The sequence below is a fragment of the Parasteatoda tepidariorum genome, chromosome 10, assembly GCF_982258835.1.
Source record: "Parasteatoda tepidariorum strain Cologne lab strain chromosome 10, Ptep-v5.0, whole genome shotgun sequence".
In the NCBI taxonomy this organism is placed as follows: domain Eukaryota; kingdom Metazoa; phylum Arthropoda; class Arachnida; order Araneae; family Theridiidae; genus Parasteatoda; species Parasteatoda tepidariorum.
The window spans coordinates 100,687,730-100,708,563 of NC_141764.1; the positions used below are offsets into that span (position 1 = coordinate 100,687,730).

General features: G+C 33.3%; 1 protein-coding gene across 2 annotated transcripts in view; it reads left to right on the top strand.

Annotated features, from left to right (window-relative positions):
• LOC107438423 (uncharacterized) overlaps positions 1 to 20,834 on the top strand; it is a 183,871-nt gene that overhangs the window by 156,129 nt on the left and 6,908 nt on the right. For both annotated transcript variants that reach the window (XM_016050716.4, XM_087153503.1), the window contains exons 9-16: positions 2,189 to 2,286; positions 3,573 to 4,944; positions 8,565 to 9,403; positions 10,794 to 11,064; positions 13,587 to 13,934; positions 15,520 to 16,983; positions 17,985 to 18,263; positions 20,304 to 20,570. In XM_016050716.4, coding sequence (XP_015906202.3) covers positions 2,189 to 2,286; positions 3,573 to 4,944; positions 8,565 to 9,403; positions 10,794 to 11,064; positions 13,587 to 13,934; positions 15,520 to 16,983; positions 17,985 to 18,263; positions 20,304 to 20,570 — 4,938 coding nt within the window. The remainder of the gene's footprint in view (positions 1 to 2,188; positions 2,287 to 3,572; positions 4,945 to 8,564; positions 9,404 to 10,793; positions 11,065 to 13,586; positions 13,935 to 15,519; positions 16,984 to 17,984; positions 18,264 to 20,303; positions 20,571 to 20,834) is intronic.

Consider the following 20,834-nt stretch of genomic DNA (forward strand, 5'->3'; position numbering starts at 1 on the left):
ATAATCTTCCAGAAAATCGATTTTTTTTTTCCTAAAGCGTAGGCGGCTCTGAGTCTGAAGACGTTTTTCTCAGCGTTAAAAGATAAAATCAGCGAAAATTAAATTAAGAAAAAACTTTAAAATGTTTAATGAGATTATCCCAACTCTTTTTTCTAACTAAAATAAATAAACGAATAAATAAAATGCCTTCATTATAATTATTTAGTTGAGTGGTTTCTTAAGATTTTTTTTCCTATCTCGATGACTAAAGAAAAACAATATTTTATAGGCGTGCTTAGAAAATAAAAAATGTAATATGATTATTTCTATTTAAATAAAAATTGATTTGCCGAAACTTAGAATATATGGAATCGTAGAATAAATAATAGAATTGAATGAAACAGGACAAATAGAATAGAATATATAATGAAATAGAATAAAACAAATACAATAGACCAAATCATAAAGCAAATACAATAGACCACAACATAAAACAAATACAATCGTATAAATAATAGAATAAAAGAAAACAAATAAAATAAATCTAAACATAAAACAAATATAGTCATTTTCTTAATTTATTAAAACTAGACATTTTGTCTATAAGAAACGTTAGGTTTCAGTATAGGAAACGTAGAGTCATTGTTATAGATTTCAGTGTTTTAACATTGGACCTGTATACAGATAACAAATATTTATTACCTTTCAGAGTCTTTTGTATTCGGCCTATCTACAAATTACAAATAATTACTACGTTTCTGAGTTTGAGGTATTTGGCCTGCTTACAGATATTCACGAGGTTGCAAAGATTTTATGCGTTTGACAAATGTCTAAAAATAACAAACATTCACTAGGTTACAATGTTTTTGGTATTTGACCTGTCTCACAGATCAGAAATATTCACTAGATTTTAAGGTTTTAAGCATTTGATCCTGTTTACAGGTAGCTAATATTTACTAGCATTCAGACTAATAGATATTCGGTCTGCCAACAGATATTCACCAAGTTTAAACGCTTCGGGCATTTGATCTTTCTCTAAATATTCAATCAATAAGACAAATATTCACTCAAAGCTAACCTTTGTGCATTACCGAATATACAACAACCTGCTTTCATCATTTTCTAATGGTTCTTACTAAACAACGCTTTTTATCACCAAATTTAGAGAATTTTTAAAATTAAAAAAAATTAATGTTAATTTAACGTCATTAGAATAAAACACTTTTACTGAAGATGAGTCAAATATATAAACCAATATTTAATTCTACATTTTTTCCGATTCACTGGAGGCTGTACTTTTTTTTATAGGATTAAGACAAATGAGGAGTAAATTGATGCGTGTGAGAATCTACGCTATGATAGCTATCCGTAACAAAACCATTCTTTATAAACAAAAAAGTATAAAAACATGATTAAGTAGTTCTCAGTAATGTAAAATACTAAAATAAATAGGCAAAAAAATAGATAGTGGCAAAGTTCTAAACCACAAGAATAAAAATGTTTGCTCTAGATAATCAACAAAGACTACCCCAAGATATGCCACGTATAAACCAACCATAACCATTCTTTTATCGTCAACGTTCACGATCATACCTACTAATTAGTGCTCATTTTTTGGTCTGGACTTGTTTTTGGAGTATTATTCAATTCAGTCTAAATAAATACGCGAGAAACAATCCTGACTTATCTAGGTAGTAATGTGCAAGTCTCTCCCCTTTTTGACCCCCTTCTCCCACTCAATCAATTCCAGATGAGCTTTTAATCGCTATGCATGAGCTTTTATCTATTTTTTTTATTATCTATGAGCTATCTATATCGTGAGTTTTTATTCACAAATAGAAGCTAACTTTGGCATAGGAGGCAAACTTCAAATATCCATATTAGCCCGAAATTATGTCTTTTATAACTATTTACCTGAACTAGTTATTCCCGTATTCATCTGCATCGAAACTGTTGATGGTTTCTTTGTAAAAAGTCGAGTTTAGTTAAGCCTTTAAGGAGATTAACTCGACTTCTAATTAATAAAGGTGCACTCTGTACTATTTTTTCCCCTTCTTAACCAGAATCTTTCTAAACCGGTTCAGATTATACAAAGGAAGTACTCTGTCAAATGATTTCTTTTGGGTTGCGGCAGAAACGCGATATGCTTCGTTAAATTTCATTACATGATTTTTAAAATAAATTTGCTTAATTATTATTTTTCTTACAGGTTTTGGCTTACGATTCCCATGAAGCTAAGGTTTTGGACACTTCTTTCCATTACCTCCCATCTGTGTGTCCAAAGGGGGCTTGCAAAGATTGCATCAGGTAAGATTAGTTTTTTTCTTCTGCGTAATATAAATACGGAGTTTATAAATGTGCTTAAAATCATCGGTTTTTTTCTCGTTTTATTAACCTAACATAATTTTTTTTAAACTGATCCTCGTGATTTTGACATATGAACCTCAACCATTATCTATTCACTTTTGGGTGAAGGTCTTTCTCCACATTTTTCGAAACATTCGATTTCTAGCTTTTTTAATCTTATTGGACTATCTTTTTCAGGGTCTCTTTTTTGAATATCACGTGGTATTAACTTTTCCTTCAAGAAAGATGACTCTTATTGTCACAGTCCAAAATTGTTTCAAATTTCTGCGTCTTTCTTTTTTTTTTAAATCCAGTCTTTCAAACTATAGGGTTATTCCATTGCTATTTTAAGTGTTTCATTTTTCCCATGGCATCGAAAACTCTCTCTCGATGTCCGTGGATTCATTCTACTCACTTTCTCTTAAAGTCTGACAAATATCTTCTAACAATTCTTTTAATTGTATCGAACTGTTATTGAGAATCTAAATTTCTGCTTTATGTGGGTAACATACATTCATTAAAAACTCTACCTCTCAGAAATATTACTCCTTATTACTTTTATTATTATCTTATAATACTATTTAGTATATAATGCTGTTTTGGACCAATGAACTGCAACTGGTTTTAATTCCTCTGTTATTTTCCTGTAGTTTCGTGTACTGTGCATGATGTACGTGTACGTGTAAATTGTTAATCACTTGCGTACTTCTTAAACTTTCATTCTTTTGACTCTTTCCCTTTTTTAGGAAATCAGCACTAAAATGACTTTTTTTTCTAAAAGTTCATTTTAAATCCTGATTCAGTGTTGGTAATTTCCTTTTTTTCTGTATGCGTGTGTTGTTTAAGATAAAAGAGCAAAGCGAAGATGACATAGGTAGTCTCCTTTTTTACTCCAATTTAGTGCCTTGATCTCCATTTTTACTCCAATTTAATGTTTTGAATACTTCTTTAAACATGGACAATTTTGATTTACCGTGTGTCCGTCATGTACTTCTTTTTCCTCTTTGGTTTTAGACTTCTTCCACATTCGATAAGCAGAAACTAGAGTACGAGATTAGGTTATGTTGAAGCATATCTCGTACTCGAAAATTTAGTGTTATTATCTTAGTTTGGAGTAATTATTTTAAGACAACACAGTATTTTTAAAAAACCTTAAATCTTTTCTCTTTGTCTTAAAAGATACTGTATTGCATTTAAATGCTGTTATACAACTTCCGGACTTTAATTGGTATATTTAATTTTTACAGCATTCGCCAATCACGATTTGAAGATTCATACATCGGCATGGGTTCATCCCCGGATTCTGTGTCCGTCAGCTTGTCGGACGAGATCTCAATTCCCATACTACTACCAATTCACAAAAAAGGTGAAAATCCTCTGATGTGCAGCGAGGAAGTCAACCCACAATCCATACAAGATCTCGAAGCAGCCTTGTGGACCGTCGATCAAATAAACAGGGACACCGAGTTTTTACCGGACATTCGTTTAAATGTTGTCGCAATTGATACTTGTTCCACACCAGTACAGATAACTCAAAAATTATCAAATTACCTCGTAAATGCTAAGAAGAAAGAAATGGAGGAAGACTTGGGACCTCTCCCTACCTCTTTAGCATTCGTTGTGGATGGAACGTCCGAAGAAATTAAAGCGGCATCGTCAATAATATCTCTTTTAAACGTGACTACTGTTTCCATAAGGGATTCTATACCCGTGAAGGATATGGTCAAGCATTTTCTTCAAGTGGCTGTACCCTTTGAGAAGAAGATTAAAGCAACAGTCGATACTCTGACGAACTTAGGTTGGAAGTTTATAACTGTTATTTACGATCTTGAAGAACGTAGCCATCAGATGTTAGAATCTTTCAAAGTTCTTGCCAAAGAGAAAGATATCTGCATCTCGTCAGAACTATCTGCTTCAGGCATGGATGACTTAGAAATGGAAGATTTGGTAAAGAAGGTGGTCGAAGCTAAAAAGCTAGGAGCAAGGGCTGTGATTATGTTTACCAGCGAACGAACTACCAGATCATTTTTACAAGGTGTCCATCGTGCCGTCATAGCTGGACTCATTAGCAGAGGTGACTTAATTATTATTTCAAGCGGAGATTGGATCGTCAATCTGCAATCTTTTAAAGCATTCGAAAATGAAGCCACTGGAGTGATAGTTCTTAAAACTCAGCAGGGGGAAGTCGAAGATTTTACGACGCACTATCAAAAACTGCAACCGGAATCCAATAAGAGAAACCCTTGGTTTCAAGAGCTGTGGGATCAAAAGAAACATTGCGTCGGAGACAAATGCAATTCCGTACCTAACAACAATGCAATCATTGAATATGTCCCGTCTTCGAGTACAATCAACATGATCCAAGGATTGTTGGCGGTTTCAGCGGGTCTTGCTCGACTCAGAAATGAACTCTGCCATCCGGAAACAGGTCTTTGTCCTAAAATGCTACAAACACCTGGTCTGAGAGAGCATTTATTTAACTACGTTAAAGAAACGGCATCGTCGAGATTGGATGCAAAGGGTGAAATGTTTTCTTTTACGAAACAAGGTTACGGTAACCTTCCCATTGAGATTTTTAATTTCAGAAGAGCTTCTGGCAAGAACTTTGTTTATCAAAAGGTAAGAATTCATTTTCTCATAAATCTTTTTAAAACTTAGCAGTATTTTCCACTTGAGAGGCCGTGGGATAAATGCTTCGCGGAAAATTATTTTTCACCTTTTAAGTAGTAGTTTAAAATTTAAAATATTGAGTTTAGTTAAACCTAGAATAAACCATAAAGTTTCAAATACTGATTTTTTTTCTCAAAATGCAAACAAATTATGGCAGAGTTACTTATGGGTATATCACACGATGAAAATTATCGGTAACGAAACCGGCAAGTATTTGCAATTGTATCTTCCACTTTCTCCCAAAATTGTACGAAAATCCTCGTGTGATCTAGAAATCACAGTTGCCTGAAATATCAGCAACTATTTCTCTCCGCTGAGAGAAAAATTGCCTAGAAATAACTGACACTTGGGCCCATTGGATAGTTTGCTTTTTACGACGTTTTAATTCTATGTGATGACGTTTACAAATGTAAATAAAACGGCAGCGTCGTTGATAAAGAGGATGATTGGAAGAAATGTTGTGTTAATACATAAAATTAAACAGATATCAATTCTAGAGTGTCTGTGATTTACTTTTCCTTCCTTTACAAACATCGTTGAAAAACTATGAGAAAATAGCATTACATGAAAAAATAATAATATTAGCCAAATGTTCAGATAAGTAACGAAAAATGGTAACCCTATTACGAGCAACCATTCGGGCAATAAAGCAACCCTATCCAACTGCAAAATTGCCTTCAGAGTTGAGGATAGAGTTTACAGTAGCTCTTATTTTTCTATTGTGTTCACAGTGGGGAAGTAATTCTGGACTAATTTGTTTGCATTTTAATATTTTAAGAACATCTGCTGAACAATGCTGAAAAGCATTTGAAACTTTAAGTTTATTTGAACTCATTTTTAAAATGGAGGTGCAACAAAATTAGTCATGAAAAGTTTTTATTGCGGAATCGCGTCCTATTAAGAAGACTTTTTGCCTTCCGCCGTTGTTGCTTTCTCTTATGTTGAATAAAATTTCTTATTTTTAGTTTATTTAACATAGTTTCTTAAAATCTTTTATTTTGTTATTATTATTATTGTTTTTTAGTTTTATGAGACTTATTTTAGTTTTGAGATTTTTATGCAGTTGATGGCGAAAATTTCAATTGGTTATAAATTCGTTTTGTTACATGAAAATGTCAATGACTTTAGATCTTAATGATCGTAAAGCGATTGAAACTTGTATTGTTGTATAATTCCAGTTTTAATTTGAACACTGCAGCTAGTCGGAAATTTTCGATTAACGATAACTTGTAACGAGCAAGTATCGATAGAAAATTGTTATCCTTGACAAAGCTTCAGTTGAAATATTAAATCTCTAGTTAATCGGAATCTGATCGATATTTTGATTGACAATTAATAGTACAAATGAAATAGACTTCCTCTGGGTTGCAAACTGTAAATATTCTTCTGTTGGTTATTTCTTCTCTACGTCTCCATTCTTTACAATTTCAAAAGTACAGTGCGCAAAAAAAGAGTAAGGACCTCCCTGAACAACTTTTGATTCAATGATCGGATCTTCATGTTCTAGGACTCCATCTTAGCTGTTCGAAGGGGTGACCTCAAATATGCAAACTAATTAGTGCAGTACGAAATCAGACGTAACGACTTTCTCTGAATAAATGTACCGTTTTTTTAGGACGGATTCGGATTTTTGATCCCCCCCCCCAAATATAGGAGGTAGCCGCAATGTGGGAAATAGGATCCCCATAGTTTGGTCATGAGAGCGATCCAAAGTTTGGACCCCCTCATATAAATTTTATTTTTTGCGTATCTCGCTGCATCTCGAGAACTTTCAAAGCAAACTGAAAAATCTTTGCACATAATTATAAAATTCATTTATACAAAAATAATTACATGCAAAAAATAAATTTTAGTAAATATTTAATATTTTTTATTATTTTCTTTAACAACAGTCGTAAAACTTTTGAATTGTAAGGTATATAAATTTTTACATAATTTTAAAGTATATAATTTTGCATGAGAAAATACAAAATTGGAAGGAAATCGGCGGAATAGTCGATTAGAAATCAAATTTTAAAAATACGACTTTTTTAAAATTCGATTTCTCATGAACTATTCAACCGATTTCGCCATGTAAAATTAGATACTTTAAACTGATGCAAAATATTATATACCTTACAGTCAAAAAAAATTTCAACTATTTCTAGATAAAATAATAAAATATAGTAAATATTTACTAAAATTTATTTCTGCACGAATATATCTTTGGATAAACGAATTTTATAACTGTGTGAAGATAATTTTCTATTCGTTTAAAAAGTTCTCAAGGTAGGGCGAAGGAATAAAATTAGCATCAGGGGGGGTCTGAACTTTGGATCTCTCTCCTGACCAAACTATGAGAACCCTATGTCCCAGATTGAGGTTACTCCCTATATTTTGGCTGTCAAAAATCCGAATCTGTCAAAAAAAAGGTATGTTTATTCATAGAAAGTACGTTTTGTCTGATTTAGTAACTTAAAATATCGTCTACCCCAACAAATTAGCATATTTGAGGTCACCCCCTCAAATCGTTAAGATGGAGAAGGTCCGATCATAAGATCAAAAGTTATTCAGTTATTAATTTTAAATTTTGCGAACTGTACAATTCTACCCTATATCTGCTTTCTTCACTCTATGCCAAATGTAGGAATCATCTTTATATCTGTTACTTCATTTTGTTTTGAGTACATCTTGTCTACCAGACTTATTGATAAAACTCCATGTTAGTTCACTGCGTATCATATGTATTGATATCATAAACACTTTGTTGATTAAGATCTGTAAATATTTTAATTTATGCGGATCATTTTGTTCGAACTGTTAAATCTTTCCTAACACTATATGTTTCCACAATTTTTTAAATTACAATATTCTTGGAATTTTGTGATCTTTTGGTTTTTATGTATTTGAACTAAACCTCAATATGCCCCCTGTGGAAGCAAGTAGGGGTTAAACAAATAAATAAATTTTTATTGGCAATAAATTGTATGCCAAGATGATGAAGTGATAAATTTTGCTAATATCGGTGGGGGGAAAATTACATTGTCATCGCACTGAATTCTTCAGTACATATTCATAACTTATTTCATCTAATATTCATAACGTAATTCTTATAATATTTATAACTTAGCTAATCACATATTCGTGATATGGATCATATAATGCTCTAACTTTATTCGTGTAATATTCATAATGATGTTAATCTAATATTAATATCATAGTTTATTTAATATTCATAATGTATTTAACCTAAATTTTATAACGTAGTTTATTTTTTACTCTTATTTTCGATATTTATATACTCATAGCGTAATTTGTCACTTGTAAAAAAAATGACTGTGTATTTATATATTATTTTTCTTATAAAGCATTGTACAACACTCTATAGTAGTTACCAATTATAAATCCCTTAGACAAAAAATAACCGCTAGAAAGGGAAAAAGATGTGAATTTCCTACTCATAAAGTTACAATGTCCCTTTTAAATACAATATTAACCAAAAATCTTACCAAACTAAAATTTCAATTTTATGGGATCTTGTATAACCTTTCAGTTAGAAATATATTCAAAATCTACATTTTACGTTTCAGGTTGGTACATATGACTCCCACCTCAACAAATTAGCAGAAATCGTCGTCTACAACTCTAACGGTCAAGAAATAGGTGTCGACAAAATGACATCAGATTGTACTGAAAATTGTGGAATGTGTCAGAAACGTCCCACTGATTTTGTCATACTCGATTCCAAAGATCACCTTTATTTGGCGACATCTGTTGACATTCACGAACCCTCATCCAATCCTCTATCATGTAACACCACCGTTGCCACCTCCGGTCTTCAAAGTCTCGAAGCTTTCCTCTGGGCACTGGATCAGATCAATAGCAGTCCACAGATTTTACCTGGCATCAATCTTGGAGCAATAATATTCGATACTTGTGGCAGCAAGGAAAAAGCCGCCAGAGATGTTGCCAACTTTTTCAGTAGTTCATTGTCTTCCAAAGAATTATCCCACAATATTCCTGGTGTGAAGCAAATCTTAGGTTTGATCGCTACTCAGTCGGATAATGTCATTCAACCCATCATAGATGTTGCCATGCCATTTGGCATGATGACAATCGCGCCAAAAATAACCTCTACCAGTTTCAATGACGAGGAAAAATTTCCAACGCTCTTGAGGTCTTCTCTTCCGAATAACGTTAGAGCTGGTGCAATAGTTGACCTTCTGAAACACTTCAAATGGGATTATGTGTCGGTGCTCTATTCTGATGTTGCTTGGAGAGAAGCTGATTTGTTCAGTTCGTTCAAACAAAAAGCAGAAACACGTGACATTAGTTTTGCTTTAGCTGAAAAAATTCCATCGACATTTACCAAAGCAGCCATGAAGATACTTGTAAACAAACTCAAAGAAAAGATGAAACAAGGTGCCAGGTATGTTGACATTGACCCATACAAAATCGATTTTAACATTGCTACAGACCTTTATTAAAAAAATACTTTTTCGTAAGTTGTAAATATTAAGCACGGATTTAATTTCCTTAATCTCTAAATTAATCGATTTTCATTGAAAAAATAAGTTTTATGAAGAACTTCCCAATGTTATGTATCATTAAGCTCTTTTTCCTCAAATTTATTAAACTTTCTCTTTCTATACCGTTTTACTAACTTTTCTATTTTCATCCGTCCAAAGGGATACCCTAAAATGTTGCAGTGTGGGTATCTCGATCCTAATTGGTTGTTGAAACGTGGCATTTGTTTACATTAGCAACTATTCTTTTCATTCTATTTCGAGTAGGGCAACAATGTCAAGTATCGATTCTCTTAAATGATACATTCTAAATTCTTACACAAAGATTTCAATTTCAAAGATTTCAAAGATTCAAAACTTGCGCTCACCTGTTTAACTCTCTTTATTGACGCTATTTTGTGAAAACATTATTTAAAGTGAGCAAAGGCTAATGTCATGCGAGTGTGCGGTGGAGTGAAAAACGCGGGTTTCTTTTTACTTAATTATTCTATTTTTATCAGTTTCAACAAAAACATTCAAGAAAATGTTTTTAGAAAGGCATACTTTTGAATTACGCATTATGGTATGTATTTACCAAGTTCTTCGAGGTGTTTGGAGTTTTGTCATATTATGATGAGAAAAAAATAAAATGTGTGTTCATTTGTTTTTTTTTTACAAAATTAAATTTTTGTTTGATATTTTAGTCAGAGTCTGCCCTCCGGAAGAAAACGATTGAACGCCAAATTTAAAAATAGAGAAATGCATTTCACCGCATCGAAGGGAACTCCCTATACCTGTGTCAATCGTTTTCTCCCAGTGGTTGAACTCTGTATTTATACGAATTTTTCTTGCGAAAAAGGAAATCAAGAGAATGTCGACTTTCATCGGGGAATGTCCACAATCGTAGAGTCGCTCTAGAGAATGTCAGAAATATTTGTTATATCCGATTTGATATTCATTTATTCGTTGTATTTATTCCATATTTTAGGATTTCGCTGAAGATAGATTAGGAGAAACATCAGTGTTCGGAGTGCTAGTTAAATGCATACCGGGTAGTAGAACTTAACCTTAAAAAAACATCAGTGTAGAGCATACTGGGCCAATGTATACCGAGCAGTGAAACTGAATCTTAAAAAAAAACATTGATGAAGGGCATACCGGGAAAATGTATACCGAGCAGTGGAACTTAACTAGACCTAGTATGTACTTCGGACCTTGCCAAAGCGACTATGTGATTGTCAACATTCACCAGTGGCAGTCAACAATCGGTCATTCACAATAACTTTGATAAGAAATGCAATTGTTTCTTTTCAGAGTTGTTGTTCTGTTCCTGACCAACAAAGATTCTTCTCTTTTGTTCGATTGTGTTCGAGAAGACTTGGATACCGGACGGTTAGAGATTGGAGATTTTGTGTGGGTTACCTTTGAGAACATGGATTCTTTTCATGAGTTCCCACTTGCTTCCCTCGGTGCCATCATGATGCAGCCGGGATACTCTACAGTCTTCCCTTTCAAACAATACTTCAGCAGTCTGGATCCCAAGAACAATTCAAGAAACCCTTGGTTCAGAGACTACTGGGAACAGGTATTGTCTATCACCTTTTCTTTAAGTAACGTTTATTGAACATTTTGGGAACAGGTACTTTACCTCAATATTTTTCAATATAAATTTTTACATGCAGCCTGATACAGGCGAGAAAATCTTACATTATGTAGGAGAGAAAATACAGGGTGTTCCAAAATTCTCTTTACAACTTCAAAAATTCATAACTTTGAAAATAAACAAGATATTTATATTCTGTCTTTTGCATGTATTACTGCAACTAATAAAGTTTTGTTTAACACACTTCAACATGCGCACCATTGGTGGCCCTAAGCACTTCCAGTCTGTAATCAATTTCAAGCCAGGTGGTGTAAAGATAATTTTGGAACACCCTGTATTATGATATTAAAGATTATTTAATTTTAAGATATTCAGAAATGCCAAAGTTATTATTTTTTATGGCATTTCATTTTTTTCAACAAATCTTAATGACTTTTTATTTATGTATTTATTTATTTATTTCGATTAAGGTACAAACCTTTTTTCCCATTAATGGGATCCTTCCATTTCGATTGAGCCGATCCCGTCAAGTATCAATTCTCTTAAATGACACATTCTAAATTCTTTCACAAAGATTCTTTATCAAAGATTTCAATTCTTTCACTTCATATTTACACAGAGAATTTACAAAAAGACCGCCACGAAGTCACGTGAAACATAAACAAACGAGTTACGCACCGAAGTTACCAGGTACACAAAACAAAAATATATCACGGTTACTATTAAATACATATATAATCTAAGTTGAATAAAACAAAATGGACGAGAAAGAATTATAATTCAACTCATTCGATGTGCGATACAGCTCTATATTTAATTAACTTTATTTTGATTAACACTTTAATTAAAGTTGAGCTCAACTTTAATACGCCATTTTCCTGATAAAGATTGGATGGCTCTGACGTCATAAGCTATATAGCTTATATGACGTCATAAGCTATATGCGTCATAAGCAAGTACCCAATTCTAAGTATTCCTTCAGATGGTCTAACATATTCTGATTATTGATAGTATTTTTGTTATTAAATACATTAAAACTCATTTTGTTGTTTGGACATAAGCAAAGCTCTCACAAAAAATAAAAAAACCAGCCGGTTGATTTTTTAAAAAAATAAGGGTTCCTTTAGTTTCCGAGGACACTAATCTTGCTAATAATATCAAATTTGTCCAGTTAAATTAGTGCCCTGGAAATGGAATTAATAATACTCAAATAAATATGAGAAATAATAATATTTAAGATTAACTTAGCATAAAAATAATTTGCAGTAGTTATGCTAATCTGAAATTCCTGGTTTCTGCTATTGCAATTACTTTTCTTAAAAAAAAAAAAGAGCATTTTTTCAGAGTGAAAGGGAGAGCACACTTATATAAAGAAGGAGGGTGTATTTACCTCTGTGAAAAGCCAGGCAGGGTAGGCCACCCTTCTGAAAAGATTTAGAGAAAACTCTGATATAAGTTTCATTTACAACGGAGGGGAGCTGCTTAAACAAAAACAAAAAATAATAATTGAAGGCTATGGTATAAAATCATCACAAGTTGGCCTTACGGATGCATTGAAAGAAACTTTCTATTCATTTCCCTTCAAAGTAGAGCAAATATTATTGCTGAATGCTGTTTTATTTAAAGCGAAGCATACGAATTAATACCCCGAATCGCTCTAATACTATTGTTGAGGAAGGAACAATGACATTTTAAAACAGCGATAGATCGTCGAAAATTGATCTTTAACTATATATTAGGATATTATTTCAAATTTAATTCTTATATATTTATGGATTATTTTTACCTCGCTCAATATTTTTTTACTCAAGCTTAACATATCACCACTCACTACGATACAGCGTTCGATTATATCCGTTATAGATAATACTCGCGATAGTGTCATAAAATTTTATCCATATTTATCGTCACAGTTTATAATCGTGATAATATTGAAATTTTAACTATCATTATGGTTAATACTCGCTACAATATAATATTCGATGTTAAGATCTCAACCTTTTCGTTACCAATAATTATCTAATATTCGGTATTTATATTAAGACATGATTTTAATGATAAATCTTGATGAGTTATTTTTAAACCATTATCTTAATGTTTAAAAATTTTGATATTTTTCTATAAATAGATATATTTTTGAACTCTATTTGAAACCAAATAAAAATGAGTGGCAATCGTGATAATATCGAAATTTTGAGAATACTCGCTAAAATATCGTATTCGATGTTTATAGTTATTGATATTGAGTTCTTCATTATCGCTGTAAATAATAATCATATATTCAATATTTATCTTAAGACATGTTTTTAGAGATATATATATTTTTTGAGAATCTTCAAAACATCGCTATTTTAAGTCGATAAATCGATATATCTTCGAACTCTATCGAAAACGAATGAAAATTGTTGTATCTAACATCCAATTACAGCGCATTAAATAAAATTCATTTCTCTTTACCTTGTAAGTAAACTCTATTTCACTTCATAAAGAACATATTTTTACAGGTATTTAAATGCCGTGGCAACAATTGCGACGAAAAGCGTCATACCCTGGCAGACATCACTGTCATGCAAGACTCCAGTGTATCTAAAGTCATCAATTCCGTTTTGAGTGTGGGAATTGGATTGGAGACTCTACGTCAGCAGCTCTGTCCGGGAATGGATCGAGGACTTTGTCCGGCCATGTCCAGCGATCCCCAAGTGAGGAACCTTCTCTTCAACTTGACAAGGGATGCATCGTTTGCCGGAGCCGATGGCAAACTCTTCAAGTTCACCAACCGCAAGTTCTACGCAAACACTCTCGACGTTTTGAATTTCAGACAAGTTGGAAGCAATGCTCACGCTTTCGTAAACGTAAGCATTGTTTTTCTTAACACTTTTCGGTGTTTATGATATTAATTTTTAAGAATATTTCAGTAAAAGTGATCCAAGTTTATGAAGTAACTTGCATATTTTGCATATTCAATATTCATGATAACTACTACGTATTTAATCTTTAAATTTGGGATGCAGGATATCCATTAAAGTTGACATACTCGCACTTAACTATTCAATGACTCAAACTGATATATAGGTACAATAAAGTGGCTATACGCCACAAGAGAAAGTCAATTCCCTCTTAACATCCATGTCCGCTAGGTAGGCACCAATTAAATCTATGATGCTTTACAACCTTGTATTTCACTTCTTCTTTATTTTTCAAATCGAAATCTTCTTATTTTATCTTGTTGCACCTACCCACTTTAGTATACCTACACACCGCCTTTTAAGTTTATCTGGAACCGTGTAGCCGTAAAAACGTTAGATACAAATTTTAAAGAGAGCAGTTATTATTAAAGCAGTGTTCCCGATTTAACCAGTTAACAATCTATTATACACTTAATAATAAAAGTGACAAAATAGAAGCATTAATTAATACATATTTGTAAGCCTTGATTAATACTGATTATTACATGCTTGTGCTAACAGCATAGTCAATATCAGACCTAGTACCTTAGAAATTAATTGTTTGTTCACTTACAATAATAATATTTTTACAAAATACACTGATATCTAGTGTTCAAATTAGAATTGGGTATTTTCAACTCGAGAATACGTGATTAGGACCAACCAAGTGATTTACACGTGGGTGTAGTCGGTGGTTGGGTTAACGACACAGCAATTAAGCTTGGTTTATTATCACTCTGAATCAATTTTCTGATCAGATTTAATTGTAAGTGAAGGCACGCGTGTGTGTCAATCCTTATTGGCTTCTAATTGGTGGCTTGAACGAATGCCATGATTTTCCAACGATTTATGTCGCTCTCTGATATCCAAGTTCCATTATGCACAAATGTTATAACATCATAGCGTTGCTTTTGTTGATTCTAATGTCACTTGCCAATATCAGCATGCCTGCTTGATGAAACCAAGTGAATTTTAAGGCAGATGGTGTTTTTCTTGTTTTACAGTGGCATCATCTATGGCCAAATCTACGACTTCAGCCACACACACCTCACATCCCTTAGCGCGAACCCATTGATACATCCATTCATTCTTCCACAGATCGTAATTTTGACCTGTACCAGAGAACGATCTGTCTTCAATGCAGTACCCCCAGAGGTTTAATTCGTTATGGGAACATGGAGGACTTTGTAACAGGACAGATTTATCGTGCATCAATCACCATTTACTACACGGGGATTCTTAGGCAAGCGGAGAACGAACCCACGACCTTTTGGACATGGGTCGACCACCCTAAAAACCAGGTTATTCCGCGACATCATAACGTACAACTAGAATATATGTTAACTCTTATTATGTGTAAACAGAGTACATATTAATTGTTTTAAGGTACAAAGTAGAAATTATTATAAAAATATTAATGAATTATGTCTGTAGAAAGTATGAAAATAGTCAAATCATACTGCATTTCACAAAATATTAATAATTTTTTTAGGTTGGAACCTATTCACCAGATGAAGGCCTTGCACTGAACTTCAGCAAGGTTAAGACATACAATGAACTCGGAAAAGAAATAAGTTTGTACAACGTGATATCGACTTGTTCAGATTGCGATAAAAAATCGACCGACATCTTTACGTCCACGATGCAAATTGTTCCAAAGCAAGACTTTTCGATACTCATCGCCATGCCTGTGCACCAGAAGGGAAGCAGTTTCTTCAGCTGCGGTGATCTGACAGATGAAAAGATGATTCATCACCTGTCTGGAATCGCCTTTGCCGTTGACAAGATTAACAAGAATACCAAAATTGTTCCTGGCGTCGAGGTTGGGGTCATGACTTTTGACTACTGTGACAGGTCCCAGAGAGGCGAAGATCAACTGTACAGTTACTTTTCAAAAGAGAATGAGGTCATGCCCGACATCAAAGTCCCTCCAAAATCAGTTTTAGCAGCCCTCACATTTGGTAGCGAAATATCGAGGGAATCTTCTCCCATATTTGATTCCTTGAAGATCATGCAAATTGCCATTCCAGTGGACAGGATGGAAACCAACGAATACAACGATCTTCTGTACACAGCGCCCTCTATAATGTCTCAAATACAAGCTCTCATTGGACTCATCCGAAAATTCAGGTGGAAATACGTGAATGTAGTTTACAGTAATACGGACTTCGGTCGCTCTGGATATTACAAATTTTCGAAGGAGGCTAAAGAACAGGGAATTTGTTTAGGGAACGTTGTTATAGTTGAGCCAGACAGTAACAAGGAATCTCTGCTAACAAATATCCAAAATGGCCTCAGCAGAGATGCTAAGATTGTCGTGTCTTTAGTGGACAACGACCAAGTCGTTCAGAATATGATCGAAGCAATAAAAATCAGTTATGTCTTATCCAACTATATCTGGATCGGCACAGAAACGTGGGGTAACAATCCCTATGCCATGGAGAACTTGAAAGGAGCCAGTTTCGACGCTTTGACGTTGAAAATGGAAAGTTATGACATGCCAGAATATAAGCAATTCTACGAAAAGCTAACTTTGTGGAATCATGCTCCCATTCCAGATTCTTGGTTCGAAGAATTCTGGCAACGTCGCTTCCAATGCCAGCTTCCAAATAGTGTAGTCCACCAAAAACAATATACTCCGGTATGTACGGGTAAAGAAAAACTGTCTTCCACTGACTTTACACATAGTGAGCATATTTACCAAACGGTTAAAATCATAGAATCGATTGCGGAAGGATTGCACAATTACCTCAATAAGGATTGTCCTTACGGGATGGCGGCCATGAATATTGACGACTGTGGTGCAGGGTCCAGGAAGAGTCTCCAGAAAGAAATCCAAATCATTCTTCATGGTGCTTATATTGAATGTGAAGAATGCACTTCCTCTTCTACAATCTTTGGATATGAGGTATTGCAGCATTCAACAACGGAAAACTCTACATTTTTGAATATTCAGGTAAAGTTAAAGATCTTGATTACTTTCATTGCAGGTTAATCAGTGCCCATGTATTTAGATATGTTGACAGCAGTTATGGTAATTTTTATACAAATATCAGTGTTTTAGGTACTAACTATATTTTTTATTAGATATATATTTGTATAAAATAAAAGATTTTTCAATATCAGATTTCATATATACATGGCTAACGGTGAATAGATGCCCCCCCCCCTAAATATTTAGAATTCTCTAAAATTCCTCAATATTTTTGACAGAGAAAATTGTTATCAGTTATTATCAATTTAAATTCATTGAAAGCACAAAACAAGAAATGTATTTATCTTTTTACAGATGTTTAGCAAATTTAAGAAATTTATTTTAAATTTACCACACAAATTTATGATGCAATCTGTGCAAATTGAACCTGTTCAAAAGTAACGACTGAGTAATTAAAAGTTTTCCGATTTTTTAAAATTTTTTTAATGTATAGAATGCTTTTGATTCTATTCAGGTACTGCCCCAGTGCAGCAGGTTGTTCACCCTATTACAGAATGCATTCAAAAATTACAGAATGCCAGCTTTTAAGAAAGCATTGTTACCTGGTTTTCAAAAATAAACTGTAAACAATATTTTCATATGATTGCATCTATAACTATGATTGCGTCTAAAAAATACCAAATTCGTCATCTTACCCCGCTTTGTTATCTTACCCTACTTAGCATCATTCGATTTCTCGGCAAACACTGAATTTCATTTTTTTTTTGTATTATTGCCAGATACAAAAAAGTTTTCAAGAATAAGCTGTAAGCAATCTTTTCTTATGATTGCGTCTAAAAAATGCTAAACTCGTCATCTTACCCTACTTTGCATCATTCGATTTCTCGGCAAGCACTGAATTTCTATGCATATTTTTTTTTGTATTGGTACAAACAGGTTTTCAAATGTAAGTTCTAAACAATCTTTTCCTTCATATTTTCTACTTGATGGCTCATAAATGTTGTTTATGCTTCCTTGTTCAGATCGGGAGCTGGAAAGATGGTATACTGTACATCGATGACTCGAAAGTATCCTTCACCGGCAATGAAATTCCCATCTCTGACTGCAAAGAAGACTGCAACGCGTGCGAGGATCAGCTTGGAACAGCTGAGACACTTCTGGCATCCGAAACACCCATCTATGCCAACTTCCAGACTGTGTGGGGCATCATCGTGACTGCACTCTCCATCCTCGGCATACTTCTAGTCATCATCTGTGCCCTCTACTTCCTCATGTCTTTCCCTGTCACGGTGGGAACGACGGTAAGACTGCATTTATCTTTTCCGCAACAGTGTATTTGAAATTAAAGCAAAACACACTTTCGTCCAGCAAAATAAAAGAAAAAGCCACAGTTTCTTAAACTGGAAGTAGAGCTGTAATTTAAATTACAGCTCTACTATATTAAATACTATTTTTGCTTGCATCTCATTGTGCATAATGCTGATCGTTAAGTTCAAAATCATTAAATAGATCCCTTTAATCGTAATTTATAACAGTATATTAATGTTATTTGCACAAAAATAATAATTGTAGGACGGTTAATAAGATTAGACCACATTTCTAAATAACTTTATCTTAAGATGTAGCGCAAAATTACATTATAATAATAATAATAAACAATTCTCTTAGTTTTAAACTCTTGAATTAAAAGCGTAATAATAGCAGTACAGGAAAATAACTTTAAATTAGCGATACGAAAATATTTATAGCAAAACTATACCTTGATGACCTTTATTGATTTTATGTTGATGACAACCAAAACAATATGGAAAGAATGAGGAAAAAATATGCTTTATATGGTAAACTACATATAAAGATGAACAAGATATTACAAAAGAAAAATTTTCAATAATAAAAATTCTATTAAATTCTATTTTAGCGTTCATAGCATTAGCAATAGAAGGAGAAAAATTGTCTAGCCATTGTCTAGTCTCGAATCAATCGTGAAACACTTACGCAGTTTTTTCAATTGCACTAAAGTATAGCATCGCTCGCTTATTTAAAATTTCAGGGCGTTATAACTTAGCAATATTTTTTTGTTTAGCTAGAAAATATGAATGCAAAATAATAAGTGGAAACATTAAGTACTTGAAAAATTATGATCAATATCTAAAAGTTTTTTATTTTCCTTATAAATAAATTTCATTATTAAAATAAATTCATAAAAAGTTGAAAGATCAAAATGATTCATGATAATCTTCCCCTAAACAATTTAAGCAAGGCCGAAAATTACTATATACGCCCACGGCCGTCTTAGAGGCAAGCAGGGCCCCCGGGCACAGAAATGTTTTGACTGTAGCTTGTCATACTGTTAAAAATCGAACTAAAAAACTTCACATACATAAAACAAAGCATTTTTAAGATATGCAATAATTTTAACTAACTTAAACATATTTTTATTACCCCTAAACACTCAATGAAAAGCATTAAAAAAAAGCATTTTTAAACGTGTGGTCCTAAATAAATAATTTAGGATCCCCATATGCATCATTTTTTTTTTAAAATTGAGATTTGAGGTACTAACCATCAGTTGCAATCCTCAAATAATGGAATAATTTTGATAAACCAAGAAGCTAATAAAAAATAATTTAATTAGAAAAACTTGAGGGTATAACAAATAAAAAAATAATTCTAAAAGTACGAATTATTTCGTCCAACTATTAAAAAATTGGTTATTTAAACATCTTTCACTGCACATCAGAGACATTCAGTTTAAAAGTTGCTGTCCCATTGTGCTCTGCAATTCTAAACTCTTTCAATTATTACTTTATTTAACTCATTATAAATACTAAACAGAGTGGATGGCGGTCAAGCATATTTAGAGACATTGACTCAAAGAGTACCGAAAAACTTCATTTTAACGTAAAAAAATAAATTTCGGTTGGCTTTCTAAACTGTTCAAATTGTTGGTGTATACATGATAAACAATCACTATTGATAGAAAAAAAATGCTCACTTCTTACACGAGAATATATTTATTTTAAAAATTATGCGGTGTTGTTTATTCATAGTTTTTTTTTAAAATTCAATTTATGAAAAATTAGATTCTCAAGGGCCCCCTTGAGTGGTTCAGGCCCCCGGGCACTGCCCGGGTGTGCCCATGCGTAAGGACGGTACTGTATACGCCCCCTAGTGGTAGAGAACAGATTCTGGCCATAGCGAACAGGCACAACATCATTTCTTTTCCTGGAAATTTAAGGACTTTCCTTACAGCATTTATTGTGTAGTAGACTTTAATATCATGAAAATTGCGATAGGTATTTTCACCATTCTTTTTATATTCTAATTCATTCTTTATTTAGGTTCTAGGGTATATGATATTGTTCGGACTCCTCTTGCTGTACGCTGTCAACTTTGCATTCATTCTCTCACCCACTGAAGGCACTTGTGGCATCAGAAGATTCGGCCTGGGGTTGGCCTATGCTGTCATCTTTTCGGGTATGTTGGTGAAAGTGATGAACACTTGGAGACTCATGGGATACAATGGCAGCCGGATACTCAGTGACGGAACCAGGCTGTCCAGTCCAGCAGGACTCCTCATCATAGCAGTTGGACTAGTTATCATTCAGGTGAGATTCTTCTGTTGAACTACATTGACATAATGAGTTTAAAGTAATGTCAGTGTATAGTTCACTGCAATATCCACTGAATAAAAAATAAAACTTCAAATTAACTTTCAACTCTTCATAATAGGATGAGCAAAATATGTATTTTTGTAAATAACTTAATGAAAAACAAACTCTTGAGAAACTTGTAGAATCTTATTTATATCTGATAATCACAGGAGAAAAATAGGCAATATGTGTTTTCGTAGATGAATAAAGCTATTCACG